Source organism: Hemitrygon akajei, chromosome 14 (genome assembly GCF_048418815.1).
Source record: "Hemitrygon akajei chromosome 14, sHemAka1.3, whole genome shotgun sequence".
In the NCBI taxonomy this organism is placed as follows: domain Eukaryota; kingdom Metazoa; phylum Chordata; class Chondrichthyes; order Myliobatiformes; family Dasyatidae; genus Hemitrygon; species Hemitrygon akajei.
Genome location: NC_133137.1, coordinates 83,103,857 through 83,118,069, shown reverse-complemented (window position 1 = coordinate 83,118,069; position 14,213 = coordinate 83,103,857). Strand labels below are relative to the sequence as shown.

Sequence of the window (14,213 nt, the reverse complement as noted above, 5' to 3'; positions counted from 1 at the left end):
TGAACAAATCCCTCTAAACACTTCCTGTCCATGTACTTATTGACATGTCTGCTGACTGTACAGATTATTTTAACTGCAGTTGGGTTTGCCCGTGTCTTTCAATCTCCCACACCACTCCTTGCTCTTCCTTGTAAACTTCAAGCCGCCCTGCCAGCATAAATGAGACCTGCCTCAGGCTGTGAATTCCACATCTTCCAGTGTCTGTCAATAGCAGCAGCATGTTTGTGTCTTTGTGATGCAATATTTGAAAGATTCTTCCAAAGGCAGTTACATTAACTGATTTTTGGACAGGGCCAGGGCTTTTCCACATCCTCCCCCTTTTCGTTCAGGCTGAGTTTTGTTGGGCTATAAATTTCAGCAAAGCGTGGATGTTTGACCTGCAAGTAGATGCTCCACAGTAGATGTAGAAGGGACCAGATTCCATGAAATAACCAGCACCCAGAGGGCAAGCTATTCCAGGAGAGCGATTTTTGTTTGGTGGTGAGAGGAGCCATAGAGTAAAAACAGAAATAGACCCTTTGGTCCATCATGTCCACCTATACCAATCCCATTTGACGGCATTGGCATCATATCCCACTTTGCCTATTTTAAATGCCAGGAATTAACAAATTGTACCCCTGGTAGTTGTCCTTGGATTGGTGACGACTGACGTGGAGTGAGGTCACAGAGTTGAAACTGTCAATGTTAGAATCTCTAGCATTGTGCTCCGTGAGTGTGTTGAAAGCTGATTGCAAAAGTAATGTTAAATGGGAGTTGGATTGGTTCTTGAGGGGAATGTGTACAGGAATGTGGACAATGCTTTGTTTCATCCTTTCTGTCAAAAAGCTGGCTTAGATATGAGAAGCTGCATGATCTCCTCCTGTGCTAAAGAGTAGGAGATGAGTCATATTGTTTAGATTGATAGCTTTCCCCTGCTCCCCATTCCCACCCATCCTAATGTTCCCCTCTAATGAGATGTAAAGTTTTCTGGTTACCTTTTACCTGTATGACTCATGAAACAATACTCTACAATGTATGATTAGAAAAATTAACAGCATTATGCTTTATTACTGGAGGAACTGAATAGAAAAATAGGGAGGTTATAGTTCAGTTACAGAGAGCTTTGGTGGGACCACATCAGGAGGACAAGCTACAGTAATGGCCTGATTTAATGAAAGACATTAATGTGTTGGAAGCAATTTAGAGATTTAATTGATCAGTAACTGGGGTGAGTAGGTTATTTTATGAAGAAAAGTTGGACAAGCTGGGCTCATTTCCATTGTAATTTAGAAGAATAAGAAGTGACTTAATTAAAACTCATTAAAGTCCCATGCGTTCTTGACATGGACGATGTTTCCTAGTACTCAGGGGTCACTGCTTAAAATAAAGGATTGCCCACTTAAGATGCAGATGACCAGAATTTTTTCAGAATTTGAGATTTTTTATCTCTTCTTCAAGGGTAGTGAAGCAATCTGTGAAATTTCCGAGGAAAAGGTAGATAGATTTATGATGAGCAAGGCGATGAAAGCTTAGCCTGGATGGCCAGGAATGAAAAATTGAGATCAGCCACCAACTGTTTATTCCCCTGCAGAGATGCTGCCTAACCTACTGAGTTCCTCCATCATTTTGTGTGTGTTGCTAATGATCACATCTAATTCTAATTGTGCAGGATGGAGTCAACTTTCACACTTGTCTCGTTGTCTTATTGTGAGATGGGATTGCAATGGAACAGGACAAGCATAAAAGCATAAAACACTTTCTGTGTTTAAAATGATACTAAGAAATCCCTTTACTCAGATGAATAAGTAAAGTTGCCATGTCATGATACATGGCTACTCCTAAATAGTTCATTGTGAGACTAAGTAAAAATAAATTACCAGGGGGCTTTAGGGCTGAGATATCTAGAACTAGAGTTCATAGACACATATTTGGGGGGGGGGGGGGGGTTCCTCTTCATTAACTGAGATGATGTTTCTCAGAGGGTTGTAGATCTTTGAAATTCTCTATTCAAGAAAGTTTTGGATTTGCCAAGTACATTCAGGTAAATTTTTGGTCACGTAAAGGGGATCATGGGCTATCAGATTGTACAGGTAGTAGATGAGATATAGGAAATTGGCTGCATTTATTTATTTATTTAGAGATACAACGTGGAAACAGGCTGTTCCCGCACCACCCAGCAACGCACTTCACCCTAGCCTAATCACAGAGCAATTTACAATGGCCAATTAACCTACTAATCGATATGTTTTTGGACTGTGGGAGGAAACCGGAGCACCTGGACGAAACACACACGGTCACGGGGGTAACGTACAAACTCCTTGCAGATGGCACTGGAATTGAACACCAAACTCCGAAATGTGCAAACTGTGATTGCGCTGTGCTGACCACTACACCACCCTGGCACCTCATGGCTGTAATCTTCTTGAAGACAGAACAGACATAAGTAAATGGAAATTACAGTGTCCCTTTGTTCCTCCCTGAAGTCCAGTAGATGCTTTATATGATAAATATTCCATCCAAATGCACACTGTTACTCCTGTAAAATACTTGATGCTCTTTTAATTGTCAGCGTATTTGTACTTCTAATAGAATTCTATGCGTGTACCTTTTTTCTTCCCAGGCAATTGTGAAATGCCTACAGGATCAGGGGTTTCTCATATTGTTCAGCAGATCTGTTGCCAACTCTACTAGAGGTAAGCGTGAGTAGAAAGGTCACAGTAAATACAGGTTGACCGGAATCAAATCCGGAAAGATTGGGACCTGTGCAGTGCTGGAGTAATGTGTTTGTCGAATCACGATAAACAAACACCTCTAACCCACTTGATGATCACTCTACCCTACCTTTAAAGCACCCTGTAAAAATAGTACAAGCTGGATAATAAGGGAAAAAGGAAGTGTTGGGGCAACCCGACACAGTGACATAATCTTTTGATGCTTTAGAGCCTGTTGGTGATTCTGCATCCTCTGTAGTCAGTGTTCATCTTGGAGTACAACGCCAATATCAGGCGGTTTTGTCTGCATTTGTAGGCCTTCATGGGATTTAAATTTAACTTGATGAACTCATCAACAAACTCAGCAGTTGTTTCCTGGTCTGCTGACCATTTTTCACCCCACGCTGCACGAACTTGTATGGCTTGAAGTGCTGAAGCCCCCCCCCCCCCCCCACTGTAATCACACTCATAACCCAGTCTTAATTCTTCATGAAATAACTTCACTTGTTCCTTCACCTTCTCTCCTGACAGTTCTACACCTTCGCTGACATGGAGTTTAAACCACTTAATGAGAACTTTATATCTAGTTGTGTACATCTTCCATCTTTTATTGTTTTCTTGATGCACTTCTGTTTTTTGGATTCGCTGTCAGCAAAGAACTGGAGCAATTTTTCTTTTTGTTCCTTTATATCATAAACTGGAAGAGGCAATGTTATACAAGTCACATATGCTTTTCATGCACCACTGTTGTTTTCGTTTAGAACTTCCACCTTGTGTTGTATAGATAACAAATGGTGTTTGCGCTTTATACCACGAGAAGCATTTCCTTTCTTCAATGAAGATGTGGCTGGGGCTAGGTAGACACAGGTTATAAAAATAGATGCAGAATAACACAGGAATGACTTTGCTTCTTTTAAAGACTGTGCCAACAGGTGATTCTGCTAAAACAGTGGCGACAGGTTGGCGCGGTGACGCAGGAAATTTGAAATTAGGCTGGTGAAAATTATGTCTGAACCAGCGGTGGAACCGGATTACTGATTGCCATATCCGAGGTGGCCAACCTGTGTTGGAGCTATTGCACCAAGGATGGTGGGGAGGGCTTCACAGGTAAGGTTCTCCCCACCACGGAGCACATCTACAAAGAGTGCTATCGCAGGAAAGAATCATCCATCAAGAACCCCCAGCATCCAGGTCATTGGATGCCATCAGGAAGAGAGTATAGGAGCTTTGGGACCCACACCACTAGGCTCAGGAACAGTAATTACCCCTCAACCATCTCAGGGTAGTTAACTTCATTCACCTCAACAGTGAACTGATTCCACAACCTATGGACTCAGTTGCAGCACTCTGTAACCCATGTTCTCAATACTTATTATTTATATATTATTATTATTTTCTTTTTTTTGCATTTGCACAATTTGTTGCCTTTTGCACATTGTTTGTCCATCTTTGTTGTGCAGTCCTTCATTGATTCTGTTGTGGTTCTTTGTATTTAGTGTGAATGCCTCTGAGAAAGTGAATCTCAGGCTAGTATATGGTGACATATCTGAACTTTGATAATAAATTCACTTTGAACTTTGAAACCATTCATAATTATGGTTATTTCATTTTATACAGAGAGCAGCAAGACCACCCAGTGCACCGCACAGGCTGTGTTCATTTTCAAATCACCAAGAATCTCTCACCTTAAAGGTACTATCTTTTTAGTCTTGATTATATTGCAATATAAACATAGTTCCTTCTCTTAAAAGCCACATAAGAATATCAGATGTTAAAAGTGGTCTAAAAACCCTACCATTTAACGTATTTTCATGTATTAACTGATAATTTGCGACCAAATGACAATCCTTGCTTCTACATTTAACACATTCCTAATGAAGGAAAGCAAACATCCATTGAATTAGAGGGCAGCACGGCAGCGTAGAGGCTAGCAGAACGCTTTACAGCATGCTATGTTAGTCCTGGAAGCATAGCGTACTTGTGGTCTGCACTCAGAACATTCTTGATGCAAATGGCACATTTCACTGTATATTTCGATGTACATGTGATAAATAAATAGAATCTTTAATCTCTTTAAAGGATTCCATATAGTAAAATGGAACTCACACATGGGGCTTTTTTTCCCCCCTTACACGCCAGATGCATTGATTGCAGGTGTGATCCATTAACTACAGCTTGTTCCAGAGGAGGTTCATCAGAATGGTCCCAGGGACGAAAGGGTTAATGTATGAGAAGCGTTTGATGGCTCTGGCTGTACTTGCTGGAGTTTCAATGAGGGGAAATCTCACTGAAACCTATCAACACTGAAAGGCCGAGATAGAATGGACATGGAGAGGATGTTTACTATAGTGTGGGAGTCTTGGACCAAAGGGCACAGCCTCAGTATACATCCTTTTACTACAGTGTTGAGACATTTCTTTAGAAAGTGTGGTGAATCTGTGGAATTTACTGCCACAAAGGCCGTGGAGGCCAAGTCATAAGGTATATTTAAAGCCGAGGTTGATATGTTCTTGGTTAGTAAGGGCATCAAGCGTTAAAGGGAGAAGGCAGGAGAATGGGGTTGAGAAAAATAATAAATCAGCCACGATGGAACAGTGGAGCAGACTCGATGGACGGAGTTGGCCTAATTCTGCTTCTATGTCTTATGGTCTTGTAGACTTTTATTTTGGTTTGGGAAATGAGCACTCACAGCATGATCCCCACTGAGAAAGCTGGTGCTCTACCTTGCTATTATTCTTACCCCTAGATCCCAATGCAACATTATTAGATATTGTTCAGGACCAGAAGTTACTTACTGAAGGATCTTCTCCTTCTTTGGCAAGTCCAATGCTAGAGAATAACTTGAGAGGTGACTGTGATATCTGCAATGAGCTGTGTGGATAGTGTCGGCAGTGCCTTCAAATTCTGTCTTCATCGTATTTATTTATGGAGATACAGTGTGGCATAGGCCCTTCCAGCCCTTTGACCCTTGCTGCTTAGCAACCCCAATTTAGCCCCAACTCAATCATGGGCCAACTTACAATGACCAGCTAACCTACCGGCATGTCTCTGAGCTGTGAGAGGAAACCCGAGCACCAGAGAACACCCACACATTTCACAGGGAAGACGTGCCTACTGATTACACCTGTCCCTAAACCTAACCTGACCAGTAACTCCCCTCTCTGTTCCCAAAGCTGTCCCTACGAGCTGGAATGTGGAATGTTTTGCATCATTAACTGTAGGGTGCTCTGCTGTCATCCTCCTCCGTGCCTATTATCCCTAGGCTGCGTTTCTACAAGAGAAGAACTGGATCTAAGTATTCCTAGCCTCTGAGATCAGACTGGATCAAGCATCTCTTATAGGCAGCGTATTGTAAAGGAACGGATTGAATGAAATATTGGAAAACAAGCAATGTATTTTTTGTACTTACAATTATATTGTTTTTCTTCGCCAAACAGATGCAGGTCAGGTAAGCCAACCAAGACAGAGCTCACCTTTCTCAGCCAAGATATCTCCACTTCTTCCTGCTGTTAATTATGCAGTGGCAGAAGGTCTGAGATCTGCTGGCATTCAGAAGGTTCCATGTAACAAATTGGTTGAAGACCACCTCAACAAGTACTTTAAAATGACGCCAGACGTGCCTCCAAATTCCTGCCAGATGGGCAGGAAAGCAGAGTGTAGCCTTCCACCTGTTGCCAATGCCACAGCGTGTGATGGGGAGCCACTTATTCCCGGAAACTGCCGGGAATCAGCCATCTCCCAACTTTCTCCCTACCTTAGTGACCCTGCAAGCTACATACTGTCTGTGTCAGCAGTTTTGGAACTTCAGGCAAAATGCCTCAAGCTGTGTCAGAAGTCTGGCGCCAAGGCTATGAGCCCTACTCATGCATCAGTGTCTGCGTCCAACAAGGCTGCAATTGCCTTGGAGAACACGGAGGTGGAAGAACAAAGTCCCAGCAGCAAGAGCTCCCTCGTGGAGAATACATTACCTCGTTCTGGGAGGAAGAAGAGGGCACAGAAGCAGACAAAGCCACCCATTAGAGGGGTACGTGCAAACGTCAAAAAAACCAGTGTAACCAACAAACCAGGTGCTGGTAAGACTTTCAACAAAAGTGCCAGTACAATGAAAGCTGAAAGTAATTTGGTGTCCATTAGAGCGTCGAGCAGACTGGCCGCCAAAGTGGATAAGCCAGGTTCAGACGGTGGCAGCAACCAGACTGCATCTTTGAGTCTCTGCCAGTTGGCCAGGCCAAGGTCTGCCAGCGGTAACAAAAGAGCTCTTGCGGAGCCAGCCAAAGATAAGTCCCTGGAAAAGCCTGCTCCTCCCGAAGTGAACGCAAAGAGAATGAAAGCTACCAAGGTGCTTTGTAAGATGGGTTCTGACCAAATTGCAAAGGCAGAGAAAGCTGCCAATGACTGCTGGAAGGAAAAGCTTAGCCAGCAGCATAGTGAAACAGGTAAGGATGTTCTTGGATTGTTTCTGTGCTGCCCACCACTGCCAAAAGGGGTACTGATATATCTTGGCATGACGTTACTGCAGGTAGATCTAGGCATGACACTGATACTGGTAGATCCTGGCATGACATTAATGCTGGTTACAGTTTTAGAAAGATGACTCTTGTATTAACATTTAACTTGGAACAGTCTTTTAGGGTAGCCGCAGGAGTACAGATGTGTGTGTGTGTGTGTGTGTGTGTGTGTGTGTGTGTGTGTGTGTGTGTGTGTGTGTGTGTGTGTGTGTGTGTGTGTGTGTGTGTGTGTGTGTGTGTGTGTGTGTGTGTGTGTGTGTACGCACACAAACACACACCTCCCCCCGCCCAAACGTGGCTCAGCAGTTGCCCTTAAATCAAAACTGTGAGTGTAAATTCAACTCTTGTGTTTTAAGCACAAAATATCCAGTCTACCTTTTTAGTGTTCTCCTTCAACTGAGGTGTTAAAAAGTCAAGTTTATTGTCATCCACATGAATACATGTGTGCACAGGTGCAATGCAAAACGCAGCGGCATCACGGGTACAGAGCATCATATGAGTAGCATTCACAAGAAAAATATAATTAAAGATAAATTATACACAATTTTTACAAGAAAGAACACAAGTTGAACAAAAAAAAAATCACTTTAGTGCAAAGGATCATGGTGTTGAGTCCTGTCAGCTGGGTATTGTTGGATCCTAATGCTTTTGTGATCCAAAGTGTCTTCGGAAGTCAGGAATGAGGCATAGAACCTGTTGCTTGTGACTATTTTATTAAAAGTTTTACAAGTGCAAAGAAGAAGGAATGTCAAGAGAAACAAAGAAAAGGGCAGACAAAAAAGTAATTGTGGTCTTCTCATATCAGACTGGAGATAACAGTTAACTAATGAAGTAGCCAGATTCAAGTAACGCTACTGAAACCAAGGAGCTTCTGGAAAAATACATTGCAACTGTTCTGCAATTACTGGAAAATCTACTGAACAATTATATAGGTGATTTTAAAAAATAGAAGCAAGCATAGGATAGCATAGAAAGAAAAATACAAGGGAATATAACAATTCTACAGCCCAATCCAACAGTATTAAAACTCCACTGACATTGCAAAGGGCTACAGTGATTCCCCAAGTGTCCTGGCCAATATCTATCCCTCAATCAACGTAATAAGTACAGGTTGTCTCCTCATTGTCACTTATTGGTTTGAGGAAGCTTGCTGAATGTACATTGGCTGCTACTGTTCCTAAAGTTGCCAGGTAATAAAACGGCCAGGTTCTGCTGGTGTCTGTTAATGATATGAAAAATCTGATCTTATAGCTTCTTGGACTCTTTGAACCTTTAAAGGATGTAGGGTAGAGTAATTGTTTGAAGGTGATGGGGAAACTTTGGAGTGTGCTATTTGGAAATGGAAGGGGAACATGGTGAAACATATCCATGTCTTCATATCAAACAGCACAGAAATAGGCCCTTTGATCCACCACGTTCATTTCGACTATGTCGTCCATCTGCACACATTTCCCTGCATTAAATCCATATCCTTCTAAGCCTTGCCTGTTTGTGTTTGCTGTCTAACTGCCTCTTAAATGTAGTAAAATGTGTTATGAGAGCTTTAAGATCCACACTGCCAGGTTCAAGAATAGTTATTATCTTTCAACCACCAAGCTCCTGAACCAGCTTGGACAACTTCACTCACCACAACTGATTCCCCAACATGAGGACTCATGTTCTCAGTGTTTACCCATTCATTCACCCAATTTATTTATTTATTTATTATTTATTTGTATTTGTACAGATTGTCTTCTTTTCCACATTGGTTGTTCGTCAGATTTTGTAGTTTTTCATTGATTCTACTCTGTTTGTTTGTTCTGCTGTGAGTGCCTGCAAGAAAATGAATCTCAGGTATGTACGTACTTTGATAATAAATTTACTTTGAACTTTAATTGTATCCGATTCCACCACCACTTTTGATAGCATATTCCAGATATCAACCAGTCTCTGTTTAAAATTTAAAAAAATCTTGTCCCTTAGGTTTTTCAGCTTAAAACTATGCCATGTTGTTAAAGATAAAGATTAGCTTTCTTTGTCACAAGTACATTAAAACATACAGTGAAGTGTGTTATTTGCGTCAATGACCAAGACAGCGCGAAGATGTGCCAGAGGTAGTTGACAAGTGTCGCTATGCTTCTGGTGCTAATATAGCATGCCCACAACTCACTAACCTGAAACCATACACCTTTGAAATGTGGGAGGAAACTGGAGCACCCGGACTTCCCGGGGAAAATGTACAAACTCCTTACGTACAGTAGTAGAAATTGAGTGCCAGTCACTGATGCTGTAAAGCATTACTATGCTGCTATGCCACTCCTAGTGCAAAAAAGATTTTCAAAGTTCAAAGTTATTATCAAACTACATGCAGTTTATGTCTCCATAGATTCCCAGAGAAGCCCTGAGATTCCCTAGAAACCATGAGATTCATTTACTTGCAGGAATTCATAGTAGAACAAAAAAAAACAATAGAATCAATGAAAAACTACACACAGATTGACATACAACCAATGTGCAAAGGAAGACAATCAGTGCAAATAAAAATAATAATAAGTAAATAAATAATACTGAGAAAATGAGTTGTCGAGTCCTTGAAAGTGAGTACACAGGTTGTAGAACCTTGATTAGTGAGAGTATCGAAGGTTACGGGCAGAAGACACGAGAAGGGTTGAGGGGGGATGATAAGTTGGCAATGATAGAATGGTGGTGCAGACTTGATGGGCCAAGTGGCCTCGTTCTGTTCCTATATCTTGTGGTATTTCGGAATCAGTTCAGTTAAGACAAGTGAAGTTATCCATGCTGGTTTAGGGGCCTGATGGAAGGATATTTTAGTTGCTTGGACAGCCAAGCAATGGAACTGATCCCGCTTTCCTCTCTTCTGCTTTAAGAATTCTCTCTGTATAATTAGGTGGCATCCAATTGTGAATGACTTTTTAAACCATGTTATTTTGTGTTATAGGGGTGAACACAGAGCAGATTTCCTGGAACTCTGTAGAAGGTGAGTCTCCTGATAACGCATCAGCCTCCCTGCAGCCTCTGTGCCTGGTTGTAATCCCAAATGAAACACAGTCAAAGAAATGTTCAGATGAAGGAAATGGCAACTCACAGAAGGATGCTGAAACCAACTTTTTGGAAACAGACGCACTCAATATTCTTGCTGACCTTGCAATTAGCTCAGCCATCGCAGCGCTGCCAAAATATAAACAGAAACGATCTGTGTCATTGCATATGGCATCTGGCAAGGATACGTCCAAAAAGACCGGTTCTGTTAGGAATAACAAGCGATCAAATTGTTCTGTTGATCTGTGTGCAAAGAGCAGTGCTTGTTTGCCTGGCATAGAACCGAGTGGACCAGAAGGCCACCAGAAAGGAGCTGGAGAACACTCCAAAAGTCCACTTGTGACTGAGAGTTTAAGATACTCTTCAGACGCCACATTGGCTTTTTCCAGCCAAGAAGCATTGGAAGTTCCCAAATCTCCGGCCCAGGTACATGAGGAGGAGGCTCCCGGGTCTTTAACTGCTCCGTGCAGCTCACGTGTCTTGGATGACCACTCATACTCCCGGCCACCAAGGGACAGGGAGAACGTGTACCTGGCGGTCACTAACCCAGTGTTGTCGGAGAAGGAAGACGTAGTTTATCAGTCTATGTCAGTGACTGTGGAGGGCGAGAAGAGGCAGCCCACCACATTTGAGCATCAGGGCTGGACTCACCCTGAGGCTTCCTCCAGAGACGAGGAGAGAAGCTATGAGGAAGGGACATTAGTTGGAAGAGTTTTGCCTTTCAGGCGTGAGGACAGTTGGACCAATGTTCGGGATCCTGACCCAGATCCACAGAAGGAAAATGATGCAATAGCAAAGCATCCTCAGATACCTGACAATAAGCTGACAGATCCAATACAGGGCAGGTGTGATGAAGCTTTCCAGCAGTCTCGTTATGTACATGAGGAAAAGAACACTGTGAAGGTGACATTTCAATGGAATGGGCCATATCTGTACCAGTGGGACAGCAAGTACACCAATGACCCACTGGAGAAATCTGTGAATCGGGCCCTACATGGGTAAGTTGCTTAAAGCTTTGGAAACGAAGTCGCTGAAAAATAACGTTAGTTAATCATTTGGATTCTATGCACATCTCTTTTTAACGTTGGGGCGCCATGGTAAAGTAGCCATTAGCATAATGCTATTACAGCTTGGGGCATCAGATTTCAGAGTTCAATTCCGGCATCCTCTGTAAGACAGTCTGTACGTTCTTCCCGTGAGGGCATGAGTTTCCTCCGGGTGTTCCGGTTTCCTCCCACAGTTGCTCCGGTTAGTAAGTTATTTGGTCATTGTAAACATCTTGTGATTAGAGCAGGGTTAAATAGGTGGGCCGCTGGGCGGCACAGCTTGTTAGGCCAGAAGGGTCTGTTCTGTGCCTTCTCTCCAGATAAACAAATATTTATTTTATTTATTTCCTTTGCTAAGTGTTATTTCGTAGATTTGGAGATGCCTGATAAAGTGTTTTCATTTTATGTTACAGATTTGTGCATGAAACGGTGTGTAATTAGTATATTGGAAATATTTATAGGATGTGTATAGACATGAGCATGTTCCTGTCCACAGTTATATTTCTTTCCAGGAGACAATATATTTCAGCTCTTTCAAGTGGACATTGGAAAGATCATGTGTAGTGCAGTGGCAGTCCCCATTCAATGCAGAGCCTTCCTGTCTGATATAGTAATTCTCAATCTACTGACGGATGTGAAAGTTGGTCAGGGACCCTCCCCCCAGAGGTTCATTTGTCCTATATCCCTGCAGGAGACTGCTCAGTCATTCTGATGCCAATATCCAACTTGCCCCTCTATATCTCCTTGCAAGTGGATGCAGATATAATGGTAGCCAACTGCTCTGGTTGGACGTCCAGTGCTCAGCTGTGTTGATTAGATTAGTTTTATTTGTCAAATGTACATCAACACATACAGTGAAATGCTTCATCTGCATCAGCGACCGCAGCCTGAGTATGTGCTGGGGGCAGCCTGTGAATGTCACCCTGCTTCCAGCACCAACCTAGCATGCCCACAGCTTACTAACCCTAACCTGTTCCTCTTTGGATTGTGGGAGGAAACTGGAGCGCCCAGAGAAAACCCACACAATTATGCAGAGAATGTATAAACTGCTTATGGACAGCGATGAGAATTAAAGCCATGAAACGTTACACTAGTTGCTACCCTATAGTGCCTACCATAGGTGACTGTGCAGAGGATGTTTGGTGTCCTTTTACTCACCTGGCTGCAAAAGCAGAGCCGGTTGATGGAGGTACGACACAGACCAGCTAAGGATAGCAGAATAGATGTCCTGGCTAAAAACTATTTCTAAAAAGCACAGATGCTGAAAATCTGAATAAAAGCAGGAAGTGCTTAAAAACACTCAAGAGGTCAGGAAGTATCTTTGGCAGGGGAAACAGGGTTTCAGGTCCAAGATTCTTGGTCAGAACTTCAGTTAGGTTTCTGAAGCTAATAAAGCCTGATTGTGTAGAACGTAGAACTTGTGCTTAAAGTGACTTCTTTCTGATGACTTTTATTCTAGGCTTTGGGATCCCACCATCCAAGAGACCATGAAAGATGTGAAGCTTATCCTTCATATGTGGATTGGGCTTTTTTATACCAAGTCTAGTATGATGCTGCAGAATTCCATAAGGCATGTACAGGAATGCACTGAGTCTCCAGAAGCAGTGGGAGCAGGCGATTTGCACGGAGAGTCAGTTGGGGTTCAGGACCCCGCCCCGGATGAAAATGACTCTGAGTCTGTTGTTTCAGTACAACAGCAAGAGCCGGGAGCATCGGAGTCTGTAATTAAGAGGATCGAGAAGAATTCAAGCCTCGGCACTTCCTGTGACTGCAGCACACCAGTTTGTGGGGAGACACTGCCCTGCGCCAGTCCCTGCTCAGAGGAAGCGGGCAGGGAGAGTGACATCAATGAAACTGTGTCAGAGTCAGCAGCACAAACTTGCAAGGGAGATCTGGTAGAGACTGCGAAGAGCTTTGCCGAGGATGTGAGTATTACCACCGTTACTTCTTTGTTTTCAGCTTCAGCTTCCGATCCATTTATTTATCGCGTGTACATGGAAACGTTCAGTGAAATCTGTTATTCATGCAAACAGCCAACACAACCCAAGGATGAGCTGGGGTCAGCCTGCAAGTGTCGCCACACGTTCTGGTGCCAGCACAGCATGCCCACAGAGTTCATCAGAACAACACGAGCAGCAGTGACAACAACAAAACACCAATGACGAAACGAGCCCCTTTCCTCCTCCCTCTTACCCACCCATCCACTCACACAGACAGGGCTCCAATTGGAAATTCCAGTTTTGCAGTAATTAGTATTTTGTTTCATCTGGTTTTAATAGGGCACCAGTGATATCCAAAATGTCAAGCGTGGGGCTCTTCCATTGAACTTTTTGTCTTTTTGGCAGTAATTTTAATGGGAATTGGTGTCCACTATAATCTAGAGTAAACCCATGCTTAGTGCTAGTTTGGTAAGACCATAAGATAATAAAAACAGAATTAGGCCATTTGACCCATCGAGTCTGCTCCGCCATTTCATCATGGCTGATCCATTTTCCCTCTCAGCCCCAATCATGATGATGCAGTTTTCCAAGAATTTGAACTATTCCAAAATATATCACATGTTCTTGAGTGATCCTCATAATAAGCAATGTTTTATCTCAGAAGTCCAGTCCCAAATGCATTAGATTATTAAATTAAAGCTGGAAAATAGCTCAACTTAACTCTGCCTTTCTCATTATAATTTAACTGCGTCAGTTGCTAAATTTCAACCCAGACGTTTGAGCCATAGAGTCACAGAGTGCAGACCTTTGAAGTTATTAAAATCACAGTTTTCTGGCAGCAGGGTTATCACTGTAGATTGTTCCCCAGGCAAGCTGTTAATGTACTATGATTAAGAAGATTGGATTGACCAATTGCTGTCGCGTTCAATGTATATTGATATCCTACTCAAATGTAAAGAGCTGCATCATCACAGCGTTGCTATGCCAGGA

At 42.7% G+C, this 14,213-nt stretch overlaps 1 protein-coding gene across 2 annotated transcripts in view; it reads left to right on the top strand.

The window, feature by feature from the left end:
- LOC140738741 (uncharacterized) overlaps positions 1-14,213 on the top strand; it is a 113,388-nt gene that overhangs the window by 50,327 nt on the left and 48,848 nt on the right. For both annotated transcript variants that reach the window (XM_073066482.1, XM_073066483.1), the window contains exons 12-16: positions 2,600-2,672; positions 4,308-4,382; positions 6,128-7,126; positions 10,137-11,235; positions 12,743-13,208. In XM_073066482.1, the coding sequence (XP_072922583.1) occupies positions 2,600-2,672; positions 4,308-4,382; positions 6,128-7,126; positions 10,137-11,235; positions 12,743-13,208 (2,712 nt within the window). The remainder of the gene's footprint in view (positions 1-2,599; positions 2,673-4,307; positions 4,383-6,127; positions 7,127-10,136; positions 11,236-12,742; positions 13,209-14,213) is intronic.